This window comes from Rhineura floridana, chromosome 5 (genome assembly GCF_030035675.1).
Source record: "Rhineura floridana isolate rRhiFlo1 chromosome 5, rRhiFlo1.hap2, whole genome shotgun sequence".
NCBI lineage: Eukaryota > Metazoa > Chordata > Lepidosauria > Squamata > Rhineuridae > Rhineura > Rhineura floridana.
The window spans coordinates 174,955,524-174,982,425 of record NC_084484.1 but is presented as its reverse complement, the minus strand read 5'-3'; the positions used below and the strand labels follow the sequence as shown (position 1 = coordinate 174,982,425).

The 26,902-nt window shown below is 43.8% G+C and overlaps 1 protein-coding gene across 7 annotated transcripts in view; it reads right to left on the bottom strand.

Annotated features, from left to right (window-relative positions):
* The window catches only part of DLG2 (discs large MAGUK scaffold protein 2), a 1,398,326-nt gene that overhangs the window by 1,099,847 nt on the left and 271,577 nt on the right, over positions 1-26,902 (bottom strand). For all 7 annotated transcript variants that reach the window (XM_061628927.1, XM_061628928.1, XM_061628929.1 and 4 more), the window contains one exon: positions 8,506-8,580. In XM_061628927.1, the coding sequence (XP_061484911.1) occupies positions 8,506-8,580 (75 nt within the window). The remainder of the gene's footprint in view (positions 1-8,505; positions 8,581-26,902) is intronic.

The window sequence follows — 26,902 nt, the reverse complement described above, 5'->3', positions numbered from 1 at the left end:
AGTTGAAGTATGGGATTTGCTACCCTAAGTTGTTGTGATGGCCACGAACATGGATGGCTTTTGAAAGAGATTAGGGCCAAAACTGATGGTCACAAGGGGTACCACCTCCCCACCCTAACATAGCCACCCTAAAAAAGGTGTGGAGGGGAAAAGGCAGCACTTTTTTTGTGATGGAACTCACCGGTATGAAGTAACAGCACCTTTCTCTTTTCTTTTTTTGCTGTCCATGGCAGCCATTTTGTGCTGGCCCTCATAGCACTTTTGTCAAGGTATGAGTTTTTTGCCAAAACCAAAAAGCACTAGAAATAGGTAATAGGTCTTGCCCACAGCCCACCTTGTGGCATGGGGGGTCGAAGCCTTTGCCATCCCTTACTCTGTTCCCAACCTAGCTTTCCCAAAGTGCTATTTATTTATTAAATTAAAATCTCATCTTTTCTCCTAGGAGCTCAAGACAACATACATCTCGTCCCTTAATATTCCCAATTGACACTGTGCTCTGCTGAGGGAGACATCGTATCGGGAGGTCCCTTCTGCGCAATGCTGAAATTGGGCTTTTAGCATGGCAGCACTTAACCTTTAGAGCTCCCTCCTATTACATATCAGACAGATGCTGTCTCAATTGTCTTTCCTCTTTCAACAAGCCTTCTAAGTGGAGATTTTTTATCCCAGTCAGTATCTGTATTGGGTTTGAAACTGATTTTATATATGTAATTGTTTTAACTGGGGGGGGTATTCAACTAATGTTTCAGTGCAACAAAGGTCCTCCCTCTCCTCCCCCTGCATCCCCAAATCTGCTCTGGAAAGTTAGGGAAAGCCCAGAACACATTTAGGGTGTGTGTGGGAGGAGAGTGACAGAACGTTCCATCACACAAGGAGAAATCCTTGCGCTGACGGAACGATTGCCTTAGCGCTATATTGAATGCAACTCACTGTTTTATATATGCAATTGTTTTAAATGATTTTTATAAACGTATTTGTTTTTCTATGTTTTTCCTGTATTGCAAAATTGCTTTGAGATGCTTCATAGGATGCATTTCATAAATGAAATAATAAATAAATAAATAAATAAATAAATATGTGGTTCTTCCCCCATCACCATTCTGTCCTCACAACAACCCTGTCAGGTAGATTTGGCTGAGAAATAATGACTGGCCCAAGGTCACCCAATGAGCTTCATGGCTGAGTAAGCCTTTGGACCTGAGTCTCCCCAGTCAGACACTCCAACTACTAAACCACACTGGCTGTATTAGTTGCTGCAAAGAACGAGGGAAAAAATCCCAAGATGCTGAGAGACAAATTATTTCTTAGGAAAGTCCAGCGCGTTCCGTCCCCTAGTATATTGGGCCTTCATCAGGGGATAACATTCTAACAGCAAAAATACTTAAATTTTTAATTGCAACTCGGTAATTTATTTATTCATTATTTGATTTATATCCCACCCTTCCTCCCGGCAGGAGCCCAGGGTGGCAAACGAAAGCACTAAAAACTTCAAGACATCATAAATACAAAATTTTAAACACAAACTTTTAATTGCCATTTTTTTTAAAAAGCAGTTGGGGATTTATTTTCTCTCTTTTTCTTTGTGATTCTCTGGATGCCAACCGTTTTTTGTTTCCTGCGTTGTTTCCTGTATTCCTTCATTGGACTAGGTTTGCAGACTTGACTTTTTAAAAAGAAATTCAAGCTTTTATTTGAAATATTTGTCTCCTTCCTTTCTCTCCATTAAGACCCAGAAAGCAATGCAGGAACAAAATAAAATAGCACAAGAACAGAACAGCTACATCACAAAAACAACACGAGTGGGGGGAGAGCACACCAAAGCTGAATCGTGAATAAGTCAACTGATGATCTGCTAAATGCTTTTTGAAATAGCAGAGTCTTAACCTGCCACTTGACCCTCATTAATGCAGGTAGCTAACTCTACCTTTTCGTGTCTCTCCAAAACAATATCATCTTTCAGTGTCTTCTGCACCGTGGGGATATCTGCTCCAATATGTTACTGCATGTCCCTGAAATAGCTCGGCATTTTAATTTAAGAAACTTTTAATGTGGATTTAACATGGGGTATATGCTATATGCCAGGGCTGTGCATTCTGTCATGGGAGACTCAAGAGGACACACTAGTCAGGAACCTAGACAAAAACGGTAGTAGACCTCTCCCAAACAAGAACAGAGCAGGCTATGCTCCGCCTCCACAGTTAAAGGCAGAATGCTTCTGAATACCAGTTGCTGGGTACCACAGAAGGGGAGAGTGCTCTTGTCCTCAGGTCCTGCTTGCGGGCTTCCCACGGGCATCTGGTTGGCCACTGTGCGACCAGGATCCTGGACAAGATGGGCCACTGGCCTGATCCAGCAGGCTCTTCCTACTTTCTTATGTTCTTAAGCGAAATTAGAAATTCTGTCACTACAGCCCCTACACGAATGTTCTAAACACAAAAAGTGAGGTTTTCAACATGCTGAACGGTGCATCAGATACCAAATTCTTTGTTCGTAAGGTTTGCAAAATTAAAAACAATTAAAGAAGTCCTATGTTGTATTCTGTGAATAATAAGTTTGAGTCTATTGTCAGGGTTTTGAGTGACTGCCACTGGGCACAACAATAGCCCTCCCAACCCAGCAATGATCCTGCTAATAGCATTCATAACAGCAGTTGCATCCCATCTCCTGTATGTGTTTTTGGTTTGCAGGCATTTCTTGCTGCAGACATATGATGCAACCACCTTGCCAAAGCTAACGGGTCTAGGATCTGTCTGTGCCTGCATGGAAACCCTATGTACATGCCTTGGGCTCCATGATGGAAAAAAAGCAGGATATAAATGTATAAATGTACCTAAAAGATTGCCTCATCCCCTACACACTTGACTGATCACTGTGTTCTGCAGGACAGGGCACCCTGCAGATACCATCCTTCCAGGGTCCATGTTGGAATCAGACCTTTAATGTAGTGGCACCTAGTGTTTGAAACTCCCTCCCCTTGCGTATCAGCCAGGCACCTTCTCTGTTGTCTTTTTGGTGCCTGCTAAAGATGTTCCTCTTTCAACAAGCCTTCTACAACCTTTATCCCAGTTGGATATGTGACTTGGATTTGAATTGGTTTTATGTATGTGCTGTTATTGTTCTAAACTGTGTTTATATTGATAATTGCTTTTTTATATATGAAATTGTTTTAACTTTGTGTGTGTCTGTGTCTTTGTGTGTGTGTGTGTGTAACTGTTTTATATATGTTACTATATTGTAAATTGCTTTGGGATGCCTCATGGAAAGTGATTCACAAATGAAATGGAATAATATTGATATTAATACCAGTAAGAAAGAAAGAAAGAAAACTTCTAGGAGAAGCCAGCATCCGGAAAAAACCTACACACAGCCCTACCTATTCAGGTTGGTAGTAGTTTCTGTGTTAGATCCATATTCAATGCACTTTCTATTTCTTTACAGCTAGCACATTACGGAGGAAATGATCCCAGTTATTACATAATAAAGTCTACCCAGAAACTAGTCCAAGGTGTCATGATTAACACATTCCCTGTACAGAGAGCTTCTCTGGGAGCAGTTTATAACGTGAACATGACAAAAACATTAGGAAAGGAAAGGCTGCAGACGCAGCTCCCTCCTTCAGCAATTCATCTGAGTCAAGATGTTCCCCATTTCCAAATGGGTTTAAATAAGGACATTTAAATAAGGAAAGCCTATCCTGCAATGGCCTCTCCCACACACTGTGAACAACTAAACAGAAACAGAAAATCTTAACGAGAGGAACAAGGAGCAACTAAGGGAAAACTGGATATGAAATTATACCCTTCAAAGGAGGCTAGTGCTTATGCGATAGCAATACTCCCAGGTCCACCAGAAGGCACAAAGCAGAAGAAAGCAGGTAACAGGGTAACAGGGGATACTTGGGGAGGGGGTGACAGGACATGGAGATTCGAGTGCCATAGCTCAGCAGTAGAACACATGGTTTGCATGCAGAAGGTCCCAGGTTCAATCCCTGGCATCTCTAGGTAGGGCTGGCAGACACCCCTGCCTAAAATCCTGGAGAGCCGCTGCCAGTCAGTGAAGACAATACTGAGCTAGATGGACCAATGGTCTGACTCAGCAGGAGGCAGCTTCCTGTGTTCCAAGTAATAAAAGTGGTGAAAATGTTGCCTAGGAGGAATGGCAGGATAGAAATGTAATTAATAAATTAAAGAAATAACATACATCATTCCTTTTCCCTTCCTTCCAATGCCACTGTCAGCTGACACACAGCAACGAAGTGGGAAGGGCTTGTGGAGTCACGCAGATCAATCGTGGAAAACCTCTGGCCTGCAGATCAATCTTAGCCCCCCCATAGGGGCAAATGTACCCCCAAACCACACTCACTCAGCAGCCCATCAGACGAAGCTCAGAGCACAAGGCTTGCAGGTATTCCGATTAATCAATCAACATAAAATCCCATCAAGAAACACGGTGGAGCATTTTTTCCTAGCTTCAGAATAAAGTGAACAGAATAGCGGCATTACGCTATGCACATATCGCATCTGTGTTCAAAGAACTACACTGGCTTTCTCTTAGCTGCTGAGCCATGTTCAAGGTTCTGCTATTAACATATAAAGCACTGAACAACTTAGGACTAGGATACCTGGTGCAGCACCTTCCTCTGTAAAGAGCTAGTCCATCTTTATAATTGGTGGATGTGCAGGCTGGGACTGATGGAAATTGTAGTCCAAAACATCTGGAAAACACGAGGTCGGCAAAGGCTCTTCTGGAACATCCTGCTGAGAGGCTTCAACTGTTCTTTGCTTTAGACACCTATTATTATTTTCTTTGTATATTGACCAAATATTAATTTGGAGGAATGCACTGCTCAGTAGTTTGATTCTGCATTTTTATTGTCAGCGGGTATTTTTGTTCTATTTTTATTTTAGTTTTGTGATTTTTATGGCTTTTATTTTTTAAACAACTTAGAGATTTCTTATATTAAGCAGTCTACACACTGATTAACAATATAAATGATTTTTTTTAAAAAAATAGCAGGTAGCAAGGCAGATCTAGCTCAGCAAATTTCATGCATACATAACTAAGATTCCTAAATGAACAGGGGAATAACAACCTTCAAGCACCAAAGCAGGGGCCATTTAAAAGATTATCACTAAAAAGGCTTTCTTTGATTGACAAGAAGTGACATCAACAAGATGGACTGATGTAAGTGAGGCCTGTTTAGCTGTCTCTACAACATGACAATTCCCTGGAACTTTGAGATGTTAGAACGAAATCTGGCATACATGTTCAAGGCAAAGATGTACATTTCAGGCTTGAGCACCAGCACCAGCCAGACCACTCATTTTCCGGGAGGCGCTGCTGTGATTTTAAAAAAAATCTGATTCTGATACTCTTTTATGATGCTTGACTGAGTTTTCTTGTAATGTTACTATTGCTTTAGTTAGGCACATTAAAGGGCCCTTTTTTAACTTAAAATATTATTTTTTATATTATTTATTATTATTTGATTTATATCCCGCCCTTCCTCCCAGCAGGAGCCCTGCTGTAATTTTTAGACTACAAAATAATAAATAAATTTTGTAATAATAAATAAATTTTGTAATAATAAATAAATTTTGTAATTTTTAATCACAATTATTATAAGACACACTCTAATGCAAGATCACCCTTGAACAATCATAATGAATGTTGTTGGTATGTAATTTTACAAAATGATTCACTATTTGAAGTTTGCACTTCCTGCCCAGCCCAAGCACCCTTTTCAAGGGGAAGATACAAAACAGTGCTCTGTCCTCCCCTCCTCACCCCCACTCCCACCCCTCAGTGTGCACACATATACCACAACAGAGCATTCCAGCAAATGGGTGTGGTGTAATGTAACAAATCAGAGGGAGATGACTAGATACAGGAGATGCATGCAGACCACCTCTTCTGCATTATGGCCCAGTATGGGGTTGGGGAATCTGTGGCCTCCCAGACGTCGTTGGATGACTACTCACATCTCACAACAGTGCCTTCCCCAGTATCAATCATCTCAGACCCTACGATGGGCAGGGGAGGCCTTCTCAGTGACCGACTCACCTCCTCTGGCTCTGATTGGCTCCAATCAGCACAAGAGGACCAGGAAGCATGTTGTTAGCCAAGTGAGAAGACTCTTCTCAGTGGCTAACACACTCCCCTTTCATGCTTATTGGCTTGTACATAGGAACCCTGCTGGGACCCTGATCCCCCAAAAGTAAGGGGTCTATGACCCCCTGTGACCCCAGATGACTACAACCCTAGATACAGGCACAGAGAAGCAGCATAAATAAGCATCTTTGTAACTTCCCCACCATCCCTGTTTCCTGAATGAGAACTAAGGAATGCATCCTATATTGATGCCAATGTACATTGAAAAACAAGCATCAGACAGAAGAAACCGTAAACAGGTCTTGGACTTTGGATATTGCAGGCAGGCTGCACAAGGAAGCAAACAAAGTCCTTAATTGTCCACCAGTTATAAATGTGAAAACCAATTACACAGACGAGGGATAGCCAACGTGGTGCCTTCCAGACGTGGCTGGACGACAGCTCCCGTTATCCTTGATCATTGGTCATACTGGTGCAACTGACCAGAATCGAACAACCTATGGAAGGCATCAGATTGGCTACCCCAGAGTTGTGGACAAGCCTTGCCTGGGGAGATAGGAATTCTTCCTGGCCCCAAAGTTAACGTTCTTTGTTACAGCAACACTAGAAAAACAATGAACACAATCATTGCCGACATAAGTCAAACAAAGCCAAAAGCATGAGAGTTGAATATTCCAGATTTACCTTATTAAAAAATAAATCTGCTTTTGCTTATTGTTATTTATAATATGCAAACATGAAGGGTTGTAGAAATTCATAACCATGACTAAAGTATGTCCATTAATTTCCCCAGGTTTACTCTTAGTAAAAGTTAGTTGAATACAACCTAATGTTCTTGTTTTCTCAAAAAGGGGGGTTGTATTCAACTAGGTTCTACTCAGAGTAGACCGCTGAAATTCATGAATCTAAGTTAAAAAGGTAAAGGTGTCCCCGCACTTGTAGTGCGAGTCGTTTCCGACTCTTAGGGTGACGTCTTGCGACGTTTACTAGGCAGACCGTATATATGGGGTGGGATTGCCAGTTCCTTTCCCGGCCTTTCTTTACCCCCCAGCGTATGCCGGGTACTCATTTTACCAACCACGGATGGATGGAAGGCTGAGTGGACCTCGACCCCTTTTACTGGAGATTCAACTTCCTCCTTCCGTTGGAATCGAACTCTGGCCATGAGCAGAGCTTCGGCTGCGTTACCACCGCTTACCACTCTGCGCCATGGAGGGTCTTCATCTAATTTAATCTAAGTTAGTTGTGTCTATTAACTATCTACTATGAATTAGACTAGCATTGAATACCACCCATGATCATAAACCATAACAGTACAGAGCAAAATTCATCAGCGCTATATAAATCTTCAGTTCATACAAAAGCAATAACAAAAACATTCTCAGTAACATTCTTAACCACTTTCTGAAAATGTATAATATGAAATCTTGTCAGCATTTTAAGAAAGTATTACTGGAACCATAAAGGGTACAAAGGGAATAAGTTAAAAAATTGCAAAAGGAAATTTCTATCCAGAAATACAGAATATGGAAGTAACAAACAAACCCTAACTGCAATCATCCCCAGAAAAATGAAAGTACTGTATACAACAATTCTCAAACAGCATCGCCCATACACTTTGGCAGCTGGTTTTGCCTGATCAGATGTCGCAGCTTTCACATTTAAATTGGCCCCCAGATGGAACAGAGTTGGTTCCAAAGATATCTTCTTTGATCTCAACAAACTTTCTGAGTAACGCATCAATCATGGAAACAAATCAGATTATTTAAAATCCAAGTTTGCATGCCTCAGAATTGAAATTTACAACATCCAGATTTTGATAATGAGACTAAAATTTTAACACTTGCTTGGAAGAGGCAAAACTCTATTTTATTTTATTGAGCTGCCCTGGGGTCTTTCAGGAGGAAGGGCAGGATATAAATTAAATTAATTAATTAAACAGATAAAAATAATAGCTTTTCCTGACCACTTTTCTAAATTGGCCGGCACAATGTGAATATTGTAACATTAATTTTAGGACTTCTAGCCCAGTTCTATACACATTTATTCAGAAATGAAGCCTGCTGAATTCAATGGGATTTCCACGTCATATATTTAAAGCATTTAAGTTCATTTAGGGTGCTAGGATCCATAGCTTCTAACAACTCCCATCACCCTTAACAACTAGAGTTCCAAGGATCCTTTGGGGGAAGCCATCCCAAGAATGACACAGAGCCGCAACTATAGCAAAACTGTAAATTGCTTCAAAAACATTCATATGGACCACATAACAGTCCTTATTTTGGTTTTTCTCTGACAATTTTTATACATCCCTGAGGCTGCCTCTAGCACACACACATCTCCTTTATTCTCTTGAATCTTTGCACTAGAAGGGGGGGGAAAGCTCAGACTTACAGCAGAGTGCTGAATAGGCATCCATCCAGGTGATTCAACAGGAGATTTGTGTGCTGGACATCTGGCATGGCTCTGCTGCAATAAAGGAAACAAAATGTTAGATACTCTGTGGACACGAGCTGCAATACATTGATTTGAAAATGTGGATCTGAAGACGGAGCCATCTTCAAGAAGCAGCTGGTAGAACATGTATCTTGCATGAAGATGACCCCAGGTTTGATCCTTGATATATCCAGTTCTAGATGTCTATCAGGTCATCTTTATTGCCACTCAGCTAGACAATAGTAAGGCTACACTTGAAATATGCCCCTATGTGCATTTGATCATTCCAGGCTATTTACATGATACATGAGTGCATATCTTAAGAATGTACTTGGCAGATTTCAGGGGCACTGGAAGACTCGTTCTTAATTTCAGATTTCACAGCAGGCTCTAAATATCCACAGCTAATGCTGCTTTTTTATTACAGAGCATGTGGACATTTGCCCAAGTGTAGCTGAGAAACAAACTTCAGGGGTTGTTATACAAGCTGTTAGTTGGTTATAAATGCTTTTCTATCCTGCCTTTCTTCCAAGGTGGTGTACATGGTTCTTCTTGCCTCCCCTCCTTTTAATCCTCAAAATAACCCTGTGAGGTAGAGTAGGCTGAGAGATGGTGACCAGATTAAGTTTGCCTTGTGAGCTTCATCACTGAGTAGGGATTTGAATCCAGATCCCCCTGCTTCTTCTAGTCCAAACCAGCCTTCCCCAAGTTGGTACTCTGCAGGTATTTTGAATTATACTCTTCGCCAAGCCTTTTTGGGAGAGGGGAGGCTGTATTTGGGCTTTTGAAATTGTGTTGGTACTACTAGTTTTATTTGTAACGGAATGCTGTTTTCCGTTCACTGTTTAATTTTTGGGTCGGATTGTGTATATGACTGCCCTGGGACCTTTGGGTGGGCATGTTTAGCCTTGAGAAGAGAAGACTGAGCGGAGATACGATAGCACTCTTCAGGTACATGAAAGGTTGTCACACAGAGGAGGGCCAGGATCTCTTCTCGATCATCCCAGAGAGCAGAACGTGGAATAATGGTCTCAAGTTGCAGGAAGCCAGATTTCGGTAGAACATCAGGAAAAACTTCCTAACTGTTAGAGCGGTGCAACAAAGGAACCAATGACCTAGGGAGGTGGTTGCTTCAACACTGGAGGCCTTCAACAGGCAGCTGGACAGCCACCTGCTGGGTATGCTTTAATTTGGATTTCTACACTGACCAGGGGGTTAGACTCGATGGCTTTATAGGCCCCTTCCAACTCTATGATTCTATGAACTAGGGTGAATTATTTATACTTTTAACAAATAAATACATAATATAAACTGACATCATCCCTGACCATTGGCTATGCTGGCTGGAACTGATGGGACTTGTAGACCAAAACATCTGGTGGACGGTAGGAGGTGGGGGGAGAAGCTGTTCTAAACATAGGAACATAAAGGAGCTGCCTTATACTGAGTTAGATCATTGGTCCAACTAGCTCAGGATTGTCTACACCAGGGATGTAAACCCTATAGCCCTCCAGAAGTTGCCGCACTACAGCTCCATCCTTCACCATTAGCTATGCTGCCTGAGGCTGATGGGAACTGGAGTCCAACAGCATCCAGAGGGCCACAGGCTCTCCATCCTTGGTCTACACTGACTACCAGCAGCCTTCCAGGATCTCAAGTAGAAGTCTCTCCCAGACCTACCTGGAGATGGCAGGGAATGAACTTGGAACCTTCTACATGCAAGGCAGATGCTCCATCATACTGGCTCTATCACCTCCCAGCTGTAAATACCAACCCTAGCTTCTTCTTTTTCTAGGGACCTCGATTTGAAAGAAATTTGAATTGTATAGTAATGACTTTATCTTGTATCCAAACTGAAGATTAGAAAGTGCCACGACAGTGAGAAAAAAATACTTCCTCCATCCCTCCCTTAGAACTGCTATGGCATGTTGTTCTCAGCATTTGTTAATATGTTAATAACCTGGAACGGAAAGAGAGAAGAGTTCATTTCACTTCTGCCTTCCTGTAGCACTCCACTACTAGGGGTTCTTTGAACAGATGTTATCTGACCATTTGTTGTAATTCAATGATATTTGCCCAAGGACTCAAGCCAGCTGAAATTAACCAAATCGCTGAATTGCAAAGCTCAGTATAATTTGGTTCTGTTTTAATTATTCTGCCAAAGAAACAGGGAATTGATGTTTTCAATAGATACATGAAATGTGTCGATCCAAGCCCCATGCATAGTAAAGGATTAAAAAGAAATAAAACTTTTGAAATAGAGTGTCTATTTCCTACTTTGCAGAGGAGAGTCCTCTATTTGAAAGGCTTTTCAGTCCAACTCTATGTGGAGCTCACCCTGAGGTTGGCCTTGAAGTTGCACCTAGTCAAAATGCAGCAGCCTAAAATGCAACTACCATCTCATCAGGAAGCCCATTCCATACAATTGCATTGGCTGCCAATTAGGGATGGAAGGATCTGCCATATCAGTTCTCTCAGTTTCTAATTTTTTCGATCTTAAATTCAGTTCTCCACAATTCTGCAGCAATTTGCACTTTAAAAAAAAATCCTCATGAAAATTCTTCAATGTTTTACTGTGAATTTCTCTTAATAAACATATTTGTATGCCATTTGGACTATCGTGCACATTTTTGCAAGCAATTTCTCCCAATATAATGCATTTTTATATAGTATTTTAATGAATATATTCATTGTTAAGCACACTTTCCCCTAATATTTGCATTTTTGTAAACACTGGTTGGCGAACTACATCACAAAATTCTGATATGTGCAAATTTCAAAGGATGGCTGAGTTTCAGTTCTCATGTTTTGGAAAGTGTGAATCTGATATATTTGGCTTTAAATGCAAACAATCAAATTTCTCCCCCATCCTTACTACCACTAAGATAAGTTCAAGATGTTTGTACTGGTATACAAAATACTTACACAAGATGGGACCAACCCCTAAACAATCAACTCACCCCTCATATACCCAACCAGTTACTGTGCTCTTCAGGAAAGGGTCTCCTGCAAATACCATCTCATCAGGAAGACCATTCCATGCAACATAGGCATCATGCCTTTAACATGGTGGCACCTACCCCTTGGAACTTCCTCCTGGTAACTATCAGTCAGGCGCCATCTTTATTGCCTTTTAAGCTCCTATTAAAGACCTTTCTTTTTCCAACAATCCTTGTAAGTGGAGATTTTTAAACCAGTCTGTATTGCACTTTAAATTGTTTTTACATATGAAACTATTATTCATTTTTTTACATCTGGAATTAATCTGTTCTTTTAAAAAAATTAATTAGCTCTTAATATTTTTTTAAAAAAACTGTTGCAATTGTTTTTATATACAAAATTCTGAAATTCTGATGTTCTTATTGTAAATCACTGCTAAATATTCTATGGGAAGTGATTCATAAATGGAATTAAACAAATAAATAAAATAAAGTCTGTTGTAAAGATAAAGAACCCTAAGAAGGGAGAGTGGGGTTTTGTTGTCAGTTTTATTGTTTCATGTCAATTGCACCCCTCTCCGCTGAAGCCCTGAGAGCTTGGGGTGCAATTGACATGAAACTATATGAAACTGATTGGGGGTTAGTGAGTGAAAGGCAAAGTAGGCAGCGGCTGCAGCAGCTTTTGCCCACAGCAGAGAGAGAGGGAGCGGGTGATGGGACATAAGAGAGCCTGCCCACTAAAAAAAATCAAATCAAAGAGCCTACATGGAGGAGCACAGCAAAGCTGAGATGGTTTTTCCTTTCCTTTTTGCATTATAATTGGATTGGATTAATGCAGATTTAAAGAGGAAAACAGCTTTATAGCTTCTGCTTGCCTGCAACGTCATGTGAACCATGCAAATTACAAAGGGATGCAAGTAGCACCTGACACACACTAAATCGTTGTGTGGACGAGCCCTGAGTTTCAGAGGATGTCTGTGTTTCATTTCTCAGATTGCTTTGGAAAGTGTGACTTTGGGAAATTTGGCTTTAAATGCAAACCAAATCAAATGTCTCCCCCATCCCTGCTTATCAGAATATAAACAGCCAAATGAACAGTGAAAGGGCAAGTAACCTCCTTATAAATGGGAACTCTGCAGCCTACAAAAACAAGCTGCTTCAAGCCTTTACCAGAGCATGGGAAGAAAGCTGAACAAAACTAGTTAACTATTTCAAAGTTTGCAGAGATGTTAGGCAGTGACTTTGAGCGATGGCACTCCACAGCTCTGGAGAATAAGAGACAGGAAACTTGAACAGCATGTAAGACTTAATTAAATGAGATGGCACAACAATATTATTATTCCTGGGGATTAGAAGTAGGGGCTTCCTGTAGGAATAACCACCTCACCAGGTCTCCTCTAAAATCCGGAGGCAGACTTGGGACTCTAAATGAACCTATGCGGCTGCAGTTTGCCATACACTTCCCAAAGAGAAAGTAAACCATCACACCTAGGAAAATGCCTGCCTGCTTTGGGTTGCAGGCACAGCCTACAACAGTGACAGATCAAAAAAGGGGGCGTGGGGAGGAATGCTTGTTAAGAACCCAGTTCGCCTACCAAAGATGACTCCCCAGGCAACCACCATACCACTGCAGATTGCTGAAGGTGACTGTTCCATCTGCTGTTTTGCTCTGCGAGAGCTTGTCCTCTCCAGTTTTAACAGCCAGTAAGGACTTTACAGTAAGCACACACTAGAACGCTATAATTGTCCCACAATCTGTTAACAACAATTCAAAATTAGTCTTATCAGCATATGAAATAGCTGGCTATATGCATTACAGAACACCTGGGGGGGGGAATGGTATGCAGAGGAAACTGCCCCCCCATGCTCCTAATGGAATTTGTATTAGACTGAGGGGGTCAGGCAGAGATATTCCAGGCCCTCTTGATTTTTCAGGGCTATTCTAGGCCCCCTTGATTGTTTAGATTTCATTTCAACATAAGAAGAACCCTGCTGAATCAGGCCAAAGGCCCATGTAGTCCAGCGTTCTGTTGTCACAGGAGCCAGCCAGATGCCTACGGGACATCCATAAGGAGGACCTGAGTGCAGTAGCAGTCTCCCAGATTGTGACCCCCAGCAACTGGAGTTCAGAAACATACTGCATTCAGCAGCAGTGGCAGAAGATAGCCATGACAGCCTTATTCTCTGTGAACTTGTCTAACCCTCTTTTAAAGCCATTCACGTTGGTGGCGTTTACTATATCTTGTGGGAACAAATTCCCTTGTTTCATTATGCACTGGGTGAAGAAGGACTTTCTTTTGTCAGTCCTGAATCGTCCAACATTCAACTTCATTTGGAAGGCCCCGAGTTTTAATTTTATTGGGGAGGAGGGGAATTCTCTCTACCCGCTTTCTCCACACCATGCGTAATCTTATTCACCTCTATCATGTTTCCCCATGCTCACCTTTTTTGGTAACCAGGATCTAAGGCAAGAACTCTATCTGAAGTGCAGCTTGAGCAAAAGGTGAATAGAGCGTTCAGGCATTGTGGATTAACTTTGATGATGATGGACTGCCTTCAAGACGATTCCGACTTATGGCGACCCTATGAATAGGGTTTTCATGGTAAGCGGTATTCCGAGGGGGTTTACCATTGCCTTCCTCTGAGGCTGAGAGGCATTGACTGGCCCAAGGTCACCCAGTGAACTTCATGGCTGTGTGGGGATTCGAACCCTGGTCTCCGAGGGCTTGCATTAAGATCCCTGCCAGGGAGCTACTGTATCTAGAACCCAGTCAATGGAAACACCTACAGCAGTTGTGAGGAACCTTTGGTCCTCCAGGTGTTGCTGAACGACAGTTCCCATCAGCCTCAGCAAGCATGACCAATGATCAGGGATGATGGGAGCTGATAGTTCAGTATCATCTGGGGGGGGGACAAAGGTCCCTCATACTTGACCTTGAGCAAGATTGAGGAAGCCACACAAGGAAGGCCAAATTCTGTCTCTAACCCTGACCAGGATGTATATATAACCAACTCAAGAAAGAAGGAACCAAAGGGATGACTAGGAACATGCAGGGACCTATCAGACCAATGGTCTATCTAGCCAAACATTGTCTACACTGATTGTCAGCAGTCCTCCAACATCTCAAACAGAGGTCCTCTTCATCACCTGCTATCTGGTTTTTTTAATGGAAGGTGTACAAAACTGAAACTGGGACCTTCTGTATTCAAAGCTTGCAATCTTCCATTGAGCTAGGATCCTTCCCCAAAGGGAAGAGGGATGCTACCCTTTCTTCTTCCACATTGCATCATCAAAGGCAAAAAGTGGGTGGTGCCCACTGGAACTGGTGGGGCAGAAGACAGAGGCCAACAATAGGCAGAGCCAGAGCCAATGACAGGCAGAGCTAACTCATTCTAGGTTGGTCCCCATCCTCTTCCTTGCTGAGTTCTGCAAGGCCAACCCTAAGATTAAAACAGAAGGAAGCTGACAGGTAGGGCCAACCCCAGGACTGGTTGTAAGCGAGAGGGCAGGCAGGTGGGGTCTGGCTCAGGACAGATTGAAGTTTGTGGACCAACCTCCACTGATCAACTGGCTTGGAGGGGCGTCCGAGCACAGAAAAGGAAGTCAAATCCCAATGTTTTTGGTTGTGATGAGTGGAAAGGGTGGAGGATCCGTGGATCACAGGCATCTTGCTTGTTTTTAGCGTTGGGCACAAGAAGGAATACATTTTGTTCCATTTACACTTTTGTTCCATTTATAAACCCAGGATATGCCTGGCGTCTACTGGTAGCCACACACTAGTGCCTTTTTCATATCAGAAAGAGAACAGTGTGCCATCTCTCTGGGGTGCCAGGGATTTAGCTTTCCCCTCATACGCAAAACCAGGACCGACGTGAGTACATTTAAACTGGCGGTACAGCACATTAAGGAACAATTTGTTCCTTTTTCTGTGAACGCTAATGTCAGTGATGAATTCGTTGGAAGCCCCAAATTTGCAAACGCCACACACCTTCCATGAATGCTTTAATATTTTGCTGATTGCCACTTTTTGCCTTTCATATCTAACCTGCTACGGCTGCTTAAAAAGAGACCCAGGGAAAGCACCATTGCGCTATGAAAGGAGGGGGCCAAACATGCGGTTCTAGAACAAAAAGTAGAGAAGTCATTCAGGACATTATGTGGAGGAGTTATCAATTCCTGAAAGGGCAGGGTGAACACAGCTAGTGGATTTAGGTAGCCAAGCCCCAGCATAATAGAAATCAGATGGATTTAGAAAGAAGCATTGCCAAATAGTGGTTAACAAATGCAGGCCTTTGTCCTCAAGTATTTAGATCTCAATAAGTGGAACCCTTTCACTTTTTTATACCTTGGGCCCAGAGCTTGGAAAAGTTACTTTTTTGAACTACAACTCCCATCAGCCCCAGCCAGCATGGCCACTGGATTTGGTTGACGGAAGTTGTAGTTCAAAAAAGTAACTTTTCCAAGCTCTGCTTGGGCCACATGCACACCCAGCATAAATCCCTGATCCAGTTTTGTATCACTGCTGCATCCCCAAACAATTGATTCATATGACTGGCACCATAATGCAGGGCCAGGTATGTGTTGGCTCCATACTGGTTTGTGTCAGGTCTCTGAATACTCTTGTGTCATATTCAGTTATAGTGGATTATCTGTGCACTGTTCCATTAAGCACAGCACAGCCTCCACACTTCCCCTCCTTCTTTTCTCCTAGGCCTAGAAGAAATCTGGCTGTATTGCCTGTGTGTAGAGCCCTGCTATGGTGATGCTGTTTATAAATATATTATGTTACCAACATCCTTGTGGCATCTGAGGTACTCAAGTTTCAACAGATAAAACAGTTCTAGAGGCCATTTCACACATTATTCAGAGCCAAATCCAAGTCTAGCATGAAGTTCATATCAATTACCTAGAGAGGTAGTGGGCTCTCAGACACTGGAGGCATTCAAGAGGCATCTGGACAGCCATCTGTTGGGAATGATTTGATTTGGATTCCTGCATGGAGCAGGGGGTTGGACTTGATGGCCTTATAGGCCCCTTTCAACTCTTCTATCCTATGATTCTATGATCAACAGGGACTTCCAGCCAGTCACGTTTCTCTGAGGAGTACATTCCAGCCTGCAGCCGGCCTTCCTTGTTAGGTGTGGTAGCCACATTTCTAGTAGGGGGAAGAGAAGAACAGTGCCAGCCAATCCCCCCTCCTCACTGGTGGTGAAGACATGAGGGCCAGGCCAGGGAACAGGAAAGGCAGTGACCTTCCCCCTCACTCTTCCTCTGTCCAGAGAGGGCGTTAACTTACATGAGTGAAGTTTAATCTGTTGAATTGTCTCACTCTTTTTTTGATAGATCCCCAGGAGTACCAGACTCAAAAGCTTGACTTTGCCTACCACTTTCACTTGTGGTCTGTCCCTGTGTTCTGATTCTTATTTTGGTAATGCCAGTGAGCTCCTGAGCTTGGCTTTGATGCTGGACTAGGCATCTTAGATTTAGATTCCACTCAAAAAACAAACTTGTCCATGCTACAAGTTTGGGGAAGGGCAGGAAAAAAAATTCTTTATTGATATATTAAATTTATTAGTCACTTTTCTTCCCAGACCAGAATCCAAAGTGACTTACAATAAATTTAGGGTGTGTATGTTAACTCCTCCTTGAGAGTCCCTCCTTCTAGTCTTGTTCCTGACCTTTAGATTTTCCTTCCTGTTGGACAATCAAGGGGATTTTTTTTAATTGGCTGCTATATGAAGGAATAACTGCTATATAAAGGTTTCAGTTGGAAACTAATTGTAGAAAGCAACTCAGTTTGTTTTTTACTGGTTGCTGGGTTGATTCTTCTGCCTAGAAACCCTGAAAAGGCTTCATGCTGAGCTGCACTTTTTGGGAAAATCAGAAATTAGACCTGAATTAAAGCCTAGGTGGCCAGCCAGCTAGCCAGCTGACTGTAGTATACACAGACATATTTCTATTCCTCTAGGGCTGTTTTCAACCTTTTCCATCAAATATTCAAGAAAAAAAAGAAAAAAATAGCCACTATGATTGCCAGTATCGTGAGTGCTTTAAAAAGTAAAGGGTAACCTAGAGGAGCCATTTTTTTCAGATCACTTTAAATTATTTCCTTATTTTATCCTTTAGCAACAAGCACCCAATCCTGCTCTATTCATCATAATAACTGCAGAATAAACAAACTCTTACTTCTTAGAGCAGGCAAACAACCATGTTTCTTTATTGCTGGCTGTAGAGAACACAACTGAAACTGAAACTGAAAAGCAGAGCAAAGGAAAGTCTAAGGGGTGGAGCTCTATATTTAACTCTTCAAGAGTCATGTCGCTGTATAGGCTTTTTTTTCAGGATCACTTAATTAATTATAGGGTGATTGTGATAATGACAAATCCACCCATAGACAAGGAAGTCTTGAGTGAGCAGATTTTGGGGGGGGGTGCTCTTTCAGATGAGGCTTTTGTTGTGCACTCACCCTGCCTTATGCACTGAATTTTTCAGAGGGTGCTATTCTTAAATTGCTCCTGTTCTTAAAACAAGCTATCTTGTTAAAAATGGAGGTTGTCATTGTCTGTCATGTCTCAAATCAAAAAGACAATTTTCAAAAAAAAAATCCAGGGGGAGCACAGCCTGGGGGGGCTTCCATCCCTCCCCCAGCTACAGGGGGAACCCAGTAGGGTAGTGGCAACTTCAGGGTCCCTTCATGTTAGTCACAGCCACTCCCCTCTCCCTTTTATGCTGCTGAGTTGAGAATGAGATCTTTGTTAATGCTTTCTCCCACAACAAGAGACATCCCTACCGGCCAATAAGCATGAAAGGGGTGTTAGCCACTGAGAAGAGTCTTCTCAATGGTTGACTCACCTCCTTTCACTCTGATTGGCTCCAATCAGCAGGAAAGGACAAGGAAGCATGTTAGAAGACCCTTCTCAGAGGCTAACACACTCCCCTTTCATGGTGATTGCCTCACAGGATGCTGGAGACATAGGGGCCCTGCTGGGGCCCTGCTCATAAAAAAGTAAAGGGTCTAAGACCCCTTGAGACCCTGGATGACTACACCCCTAGGCGAACCTATATCACAGGTTCCCAAACTGGGATCGATGGACCACCAGTAGTCTGCAAACTTTATTCATGTGGTCGGCAGCATGCCCACATTAAATATTCATACTGATTTTTAATTGAATTTGTATTGCTTCTTTTTATTTTGGTGTGGAGGAACTTTCTGTAGTTCCTTTGTCATGGACAGATCACTACCTGGTGGGGTTCAGACTTACTGGGACTCGGAACCTCTGTAGGTGTGGGGGACCGAGGAGGATGGTCCGCCCCAGGAGGCTGATGGATCCGGATGGTTTCCCGATGGCCCTTGGAGATTTTCCTGTCACCTCGGCAGGCGATTCTGTCAAAGCTCTGGTTGACCTTTGGAATGGGGAAATGGCCAGGGTGGTGGACACAATCGCTCCTGAGCGTCCCCTCTCACGAAGCAGAGCCAAACCAGCTCCTTGGTTTACCAAGGAGCTGATGGTGATGAAACGAATGAGACGGAGACTAGAGCAACGTTGGCGGAAGACTCGGAGTGAGTCTGATCGAACACGGGCTAGAGCCTATTTGAAGGCCTACTCCATGGCAGTGTGGGCAGCAAATAAATCTTTCTTTTCTGCCACCATTGCATCTGCGAGGAGCCATCCAGCGGAGCTGTTTCGAGTGGTCAGGGGTCTTTTACATCCTGGCCCCCGAGAGGGCAATATGGACCACTCAACAGCCCGCTGTCAAGAATTTGCACGGCACTTTGCAGATAAAATCGCTCAGATCCGTTCTGACTTAGACACTATAATTGATACAGTCTCAGAGGATGTAACATTGGCTTCTGCCTGTCCAGTAATAATGGATTCTTTTCAATTTGTATGGCCCGAGGATGTGGACAAGATCCTTGGAGAGGTGAGAGCCACCACATGTTTGCTTGACCTTTGCCCTTCCTGGCTTATAAAAAGTGCCAGAGAGGGACTGGCTGAGTGGGTGAAGGGAGTGGTTAATGCCTCCTTATGTCAAGGCAGAATTCCAGGTTGTCTAAAGGAGGCAGTTGTAAGGCCTTTGTTAAAAAAGCCCTCCCTGGACCCCTCTATAATGGATAATTACCAATCAGTGTCCAATATTCCATTTTTGGGGAAGGTAATAGAGTGTGTGGTGGCCTCCCAGCTCCAGGGATTCTTGGATGAAACAGAGTATCTGGACCCATTTCAGTCTGGTTTCCGGCCTGGTTATGGGACGGAGACAGCTTTGTTCGCCTTGGTGGATAACCTACGCAGAGAACTGGACAGGGGGAGTGTGTCCCTGTTGGTTCTGCTGGACCTCTCAGCAGCTTTCGATACCATCAACCATGGTATTCTTCTGGGTTGCCTTGCGGGCATGGGACTTGGGGGCACTGTCTTGCAGTGGCTCCATTCCTTCCTGGAGGGACGAACCCAAAAGTGACTGGTTAGCCAGCCAGATGGGCGACTAAGAAATCCAATAAATAAATAAAATAAATAAATAAAAGGTGGTGCTGGGGGATTCCTGTTCAACCCCTTGGCCATTGGCCTGCCCTCAGGGTTCAGTTTTGTCCCCTATGCTATTTAACATCTACACGAAACCGGTGGTAGAGGTTGTCCAGGGGTTTGGGGTTTGGTGCCATCAATATACTGATGACACCCAACTCTATTTCTCCTTTCCACCTAATTCCAAGGAAGCTGTCTCGGTTTTAAACCAGTGCCTGACATCAGTGGTGGACTGGATGAGGGTGAACAAACTGAAGCTTAATCCAGACAAGACAGAGGTGCTCCTGGTCAGTCATAGGTCAAATCAGGGAATAGGGATACATCCTGTGCTGGATGGAGTTACACTCCCCCTGAAGACACAGGTTCGCAGTTTGGGTGTGCTCCTGGACTCAGCTTTAAACCTGGAATCCCAGGTTTCAGCGGTGGCTAGGAGTACTTTTGCACAGTTAAGATTAGTGCGCCAACTGCGCCCGTTCCTTGAGCCATCTGACTTGACCACGGTGACACATGCCTTAGTTACATTCCACTTAGATTACTGTAATGCGCTCTATGTGGGGCTGCCTCTGAAGACTGTTTGGAAACTTCAGTTGGTTCAACATGCTGCAGCCTTGGGTGGGTTACAGGGACCATACAACTCCCCTGTTAAAAAAGCTCCACTGGTTGCCAGTCTGTTTCCAAACACAATTCAAAGTGCTGGTGATGACCTATAAAGCCCTATATGGTTTAGGTCCAGGCTATCTATCAGACCGTTTCTCCCTGTATGAACCTGCCCAGTCCCTGAGATCTTCAGGAGAGGCCCTTCTCTCAATACCCACGCCCTCTCAAGTACGACTGGTGGGGAAGCATGATAGGGCCTTCTCGGTGGCTGCCCCTAGGCTTTGGAATTCCCTTCCTAGGGATGTAAGAATGACCCCCTCCTTGCAGTCTTTCCGGCGTCAAGCAAAGACCTTTCTATTCCAACAAGCCTTTGGTATTGACGGCTGCTAAAGATAGGGCTTGACAGGAACTGCATTGCTAACGCCTAATTCCTCCATTTTTAAACTTTTTTTTAATTCTCTTTTAGCTATAAGCATGAATGGTTTTAATATTGGAATCAGTTTAATTTTATTTTAAGCTAGACTCTGTATGTTTTAATTATATGTGTTTTTTTTATCTGGAAGCCGCCGCGAGTTCCAGTTTTGGAAGGATGGCGGGGTATAAATAAAGACGATACTACTACTAATAATATTTCTTACATTGTATTTTATTGCATTCCAGTTTGAATTAAACAGAATGCAAATCGTAATGTAATAAGATACAATAGAAGAAACAAAAGTAGCAATAAAAATAAAACTCCTATAGTGCCTAGCACAGCGTGTTACATGACCCAAGCTTTCAGCCCATCAGGAGAGCAGATTCCTAGTAACGTTTTCATTTCTCCTTAATTACCTGGTTCCTGGACTGAACCTTTGGCCTTTGTTAGCAGAACTCCCTGAGCAAAACATCTCCTTTCACTTTTGCATGAGAGCCTTCCAAGGAAGCGACCATTTTACAATCAAACACAAAATGGCTAAAAATCCTTTTCCTTTGCAGCTAGTCACTAATATAAGACGTGAGCGTCACCCATTCATATTTCTTGTGGATAGTTGTACTTGAGGAGCTTTCCCCATAATTACCAGGAAATGGATTATTTATCTGTAAAGCTGATTCTTATTTTCTATGAAGGCAGAACTGCATGTCCAAAGAAAATTCAGATTGATGGTGCTTTCCATTTTGAAAAGGGGGGGGGAGAGAAGACGTCTGTAGGCAGAGAACAGCAACATTAAATGCAATTTCTTAGAAAGGGGGAGCACTAGCAGGGCAAGTTGTCCTGTAGGAATAAAAGTGCTGCTATTTTTATTTGTCATTCCCTCTCTTAAATGTTGAGATTGCTGGGTAGGATAATGAGCTGTGATAATGGCCATTTATTATCCTACACGACAATTTTGGTTTTAAGAGTAGGGTTAGCAATCAAAATATAATGGCAATTTTTTCATGCCTTGCATGGGCAGAACACTTTCTTCTAGGATCTGGGCCTCTGGAGGTCAAGGCTGCATCATGGCAATCAGAACTGCCTGGCTCACACATAAGAGAGGGAGGTTAAGGCATCTAGTGGACCTCAGTTTCAGTTATGGCAGCCACGCTGGCTGGGGCTGATGGGAGCTTGTAAACCTGGGGCATGTATGTGACTGCTATAACCATTATGCAAGGCTGCCTTACTGCTTTTATATGTATAAGTGCCTTTAGGAGGGTAAGATTTAATAGTTAAGCTCATAATGCTGTCTTCTGTAGCTTTGGACACCTGCCAGAGATCTAGCTTTAGAGATTAGGTCACAGAACAGTCAATGTCCCTCAGTTGGGTCTTATCTATGAGAGGCTAATGGGCTGAGAGATGGTCTTTTGATGCAGCCTCAAGGACACCTCTTTGAAGCTCATCTAGATAGCCACTAACAAGCTGCATGTGCTGAGAAACGGTAGCACATGTGATAGGAGGATGGTGGGAAGGGAAAGGATGCATCTCCAAGGACAGCAGCATCGGCACTGGTCCAGTTAGCTCTAATGAGCTGCATGTGCCAAGGATGGGCTGCACGTGCTGATTAACAGTAGGTCACGTGCCATGGAAGGAATAGCATAGAGAGGTCAAAATGTGCTTTGGCACCAGACCAGTGTCCTCTCACGTAGATAGGATGATCCATCAACTGCCTTGACACCCCAGATCAAGGGACGGGGATACTTCAAAGAAAGTAAGATAGTAGCAGCTCTGATGCCTAGGTTGATATAGTATAATTAATCACGTATCCTGTCAAGATGTGCTGATTTGATGTAAGATTGCATTCCGTCATCCTCAGTGCCTCGCCAGGATTTTTCCTATAAAAGACGTGCTGTATCCTGGCTCGGGGTGCAGACCTTAACACCTCTCTGCGAGAGACCTTGGGTCTGTTCCACTGGGTAGGCAAGCCTGTTGTAGCCCAGTTCAGCATACAGACTGCAGGTGCCCATGTGGGGACCCTGCAGCCTGTTCCATTTATTGGGTATGCCTGTGTGCTCGCTAAATTACTCAATAAACTTCTCCTTGTGAGTAAACCTTTGAATCTGCCTCCTTGATCCCATGGTACCGATCCTTAAAGTTTGACGCAGCCCACAGCTGGGGCTAAGACAGAGCTGTAGTTCAAAACATCTGAAAAGTGCCAATTTGGCTAAGGCTGAACAGGCATAATGAGGCAGGAAATAGATAACAGGTTGGCCAGGTGAAAACCAGGACAACTATTAAAACCACAGGAGCCCTGTCCACTTTTTCACCTGGCTACCATAAGCAGAAAGGGAACGAATGAGGAACAAGGTGAGGTATTACATGTGCATAAATGCTTCATTGCACAGACATTGCCCTGGTTATCACTGAGGTGATCGACCTGTGTGCTACCCATCTGCTTCGCTGTCAGTTCCTGGAAATCTCAGGAGGGAAGAGTTGCCCTTGCATTCAGGTCCAGCTTGCGGGTTTCCCAGAGGCATCTGGCTGGCCACTGTGGAACCAGATGCTAGACCAGATGGGCTATTGGCCTGATCCAGCAGGTTTTTCTTACGCTCTTGTGCTCTTATGCTCACCTTATAGCAGGAATGGGAAACCCATGGCCCTCCAGATGTTGCTGGACTCCAACTCCCATCATCCATGTCCACTGGCCAGGCTGATTGGGGATGATGGGAGTTGGAGTTTGGCAACATCTGGAGGGCCACAGGTTTTCCCACCCCTGCATTACAGAAGGCTCTTCGAGGGTGTGATCTGAAGGCACATGAAGACTTCACCATGGTGCACCACAGCAGGTCTGGGTTTCTAGTTAGTGCCTGGATTGGTGACCACCAGGGAAGTACGTGTGTCACATTGAGTTTTATGAGGGAAAACAGGTGGAATATCAATGTAAGAAAATAAAAATAATAAAAGAAAAATTCAGAAAAACAGTGTCCTGTATAGAGAAAACGAGCTTGTTGGGAAGACATCTATGTTAGAACTCTTCCTCACACATTTTGGCTGTGTACACAATATACCTCTGAAGCACATGGCTTCCCCCAAAGAATCCTGGGAACTGTAGTTTGTCAAGGGTGCTGGGAACTGTAATTCTGTGAGGGGTGAACTATAATTCCCAGGATTCTTTGGGGAAGTCATGTGCTTTAAATGTATGGTGTGTATGCAGCCTCAGATTTCGCTATGGAGGGATTCATTTTCTGATGTGGAGAATTCAACCATCTTTGGAATTTGTACCTGATTCTGAGTTCAAGGCTGAAATCAGCAGCTTTGGGGGGTGCAATTTAGAGCAGGAAAACATTGATGAGGAAAAGGCTATACAGAATCCCTCCCCCAGTTCCACTGTTCCAATCAAATTCAGAGCTTCTTTAAAGTAAAAAATAAAACAGCAGAGGATCCCATCTTGGGTCTGCTGTACTAGCTATGATTGTCTACCTCCACTGCTGCTGGGAACTGCAAGTGGGGAGAGTGCTACTGCATTCAGCTCCTACTCGCGGGCTTCCCAGATGTATCTGGTTCGCCACCATGAGAATGGGATGCTGGACTAGATGGACCTGTGGCCTGATCTTCCAATGTTCTTAACGTGTAGCTCTGCCCTAAAAGCCAGGCCAATGTCTGAAGGAACAAAAATGTTACAAGAAAGCACAGTGACTAACGACAGAAGAGCAGAGCAAGAGAGAAGGTTGTTGATGCTGCTCGGGAGAAAAGAGGTCTGTGGTTTTCCCAGAGCTTGGAAAAGTTACTTTTTTGAACTACAACTCCCATCAGCCCAATCCAGTGGCCATGCTGGCTGGGGTTGATGGGAGTTGTAGTTCAAAAAAGTAACTTTTCCAAGCTCTGGGTTTTCCAGGGAAAAGCAGCGATTGAGGGTGCCAGGAGCCAGCTCAGCTAACCCTACTTAAAGACCCCCTGCAATGTATGACATCAATGATAGCATTTTCCAGTTGCATCACCCAAAGGCTGTCAGGGCTGTTGTGCAGCACTATATCCTTGACAGAAGACAGTAGCAAAATGAGGGTATTTGCATGGGGAGATCACAGAATCATAGAACAGTAGAGCTGGAAGGGGCCTATAAGGCCATCAAGTCCAACCCCTACTCAATGCAGGAATCCAAATCAAAGCATTCCCAACAGATGGCTGTCCAGCTGTCTCTTGAATGCCTCCAGTGTTGGAGAGCCCACTGCCTCTCTAGGTCATTGGTTCCATTGTCATATGGCTCTAACAATTAGGAAGTTTTTCCTGATGTCCAGTCGAAATCCGGCTTCCTGCAGCTTGAGCCCATTATTCCGTGTCCTGCACTCTGGGACGATCGTGAGGAGATCCCGGCCCTCCTCTATGTGACAACCTCTCATGTACTTGAAGAATGCTATCATATCTCCCCTCAGTCTTCTCTTCTCCAAGCTAAACATGCCCAGTTTTTTCAGTCTCTCCTCATAGGGCTTTGTTTCCAGTCCCCTGATCATCCTTGTTGCCTTCCTCTGAACCTGTTCCAGATGCTTCTCCGACTTACCTCTCCTCGTGACAGTGCCCAGTGACAGCAAGGAGGGGGTTTGCCATGAGGATATGTGTGCCCCGGCTTGGCTCAGAACATGGGACCAGTGGCAGCTGCTGCGCATGGGGACAAGCAGGGCAGAAAACAGGGAACCCAACAGTAGGTGGCACCAGAGCCAATGAGAGGCAGAGCCAACTAATTCGGGTTTGGTCCCCATCCTCCTCCCTGCTGAGGGGCAACGCTGAGACTGAAGAGAAAGCTGGCAGCCAGAGCCACCGGAAAGTCAGCAAATAGGGGCTGACCGAGGGCAGACTGAAGTTGGCAGGGCGGTGCCGTTTGCTGCAATACACCCACCTCCACTGCGTGGGTAGCCTGGTAAAAGGAGATTCTTTCTGCTGCTGGAAAGCTGTCTGTCTAAACTGCCTTCTGGGGGCTGCCCTTTCTCGTTTCGATTCAGAATCAGGATCACAACTGGGACAAAAGTTTGCCTTGCAATTTGATATTTTGATTGTGTCTGTATGTAAGGGCATTGCACGGCTGGCCTTGTTTGCCTGGCCTTGTTTGGTTGGAGGCTGCTGCTAAGGGTGTTAAATTTTATTAGATTTATCTTTTCCTCTTTTATGGCTCGTTCGATTTGGGCTAGGTAGCTTATTGTTCGGCCTCTTAACGTGAGCTGCCGGATGGATTGCTTAATGTGGCTGTCAGGGCTGTAGCTCAGTGGCAGAGCATCTGCTTTGCATGCGGAAGCTCCCAGGCTCAGTCCTCAACATCTCCAGTTTGGACAGAGTTTGCCCCGTCTGAAACCAGGGAGCGCTGTTGCAGTCAAGTGTAGGCACTAGATAAGGCAAGTTCTCACGTTGCTACGGATATAACATTGCTGCTGGTGGTGCTAGATCTCGTTAATTGGTCTTTTGGCATGTTTTAACTACTCATATAAACTTTTGATATGCTTCAAATGGGCTGTTAACTGTTGAACTGTTGTCAATGATCTATTGTAGTGGCATTATAAATTGTTACTGCCCTTTTTCTGTGAGCCACTTCCAGCACAGTACGTTTGTGGGGAATGCACTATATAAACGTATGAATGAGACAAATAAACTGGCTGTAGCTAATCCAGCGGGCGAGGGCTGTAGGAGCCAAAATAAAACTCCCATGTGTATTTCCCTAGCTGAATGGAAAACCAACTTGTAAAAGAGGTGCTGCGCTTGCAGTTGCTGCACTTCAGTCCAAAGGCTGACCCTAAGGTCCAAAGGCAGCATTCAGTGCTAGTCCTATTCAGAGCAGAGCCACTGACATTAATAGACATGACTAACTTAGCTTCATTAATTTCAGTGGGCCTACTCTGAGCAAGACATAGTTGAATACAAC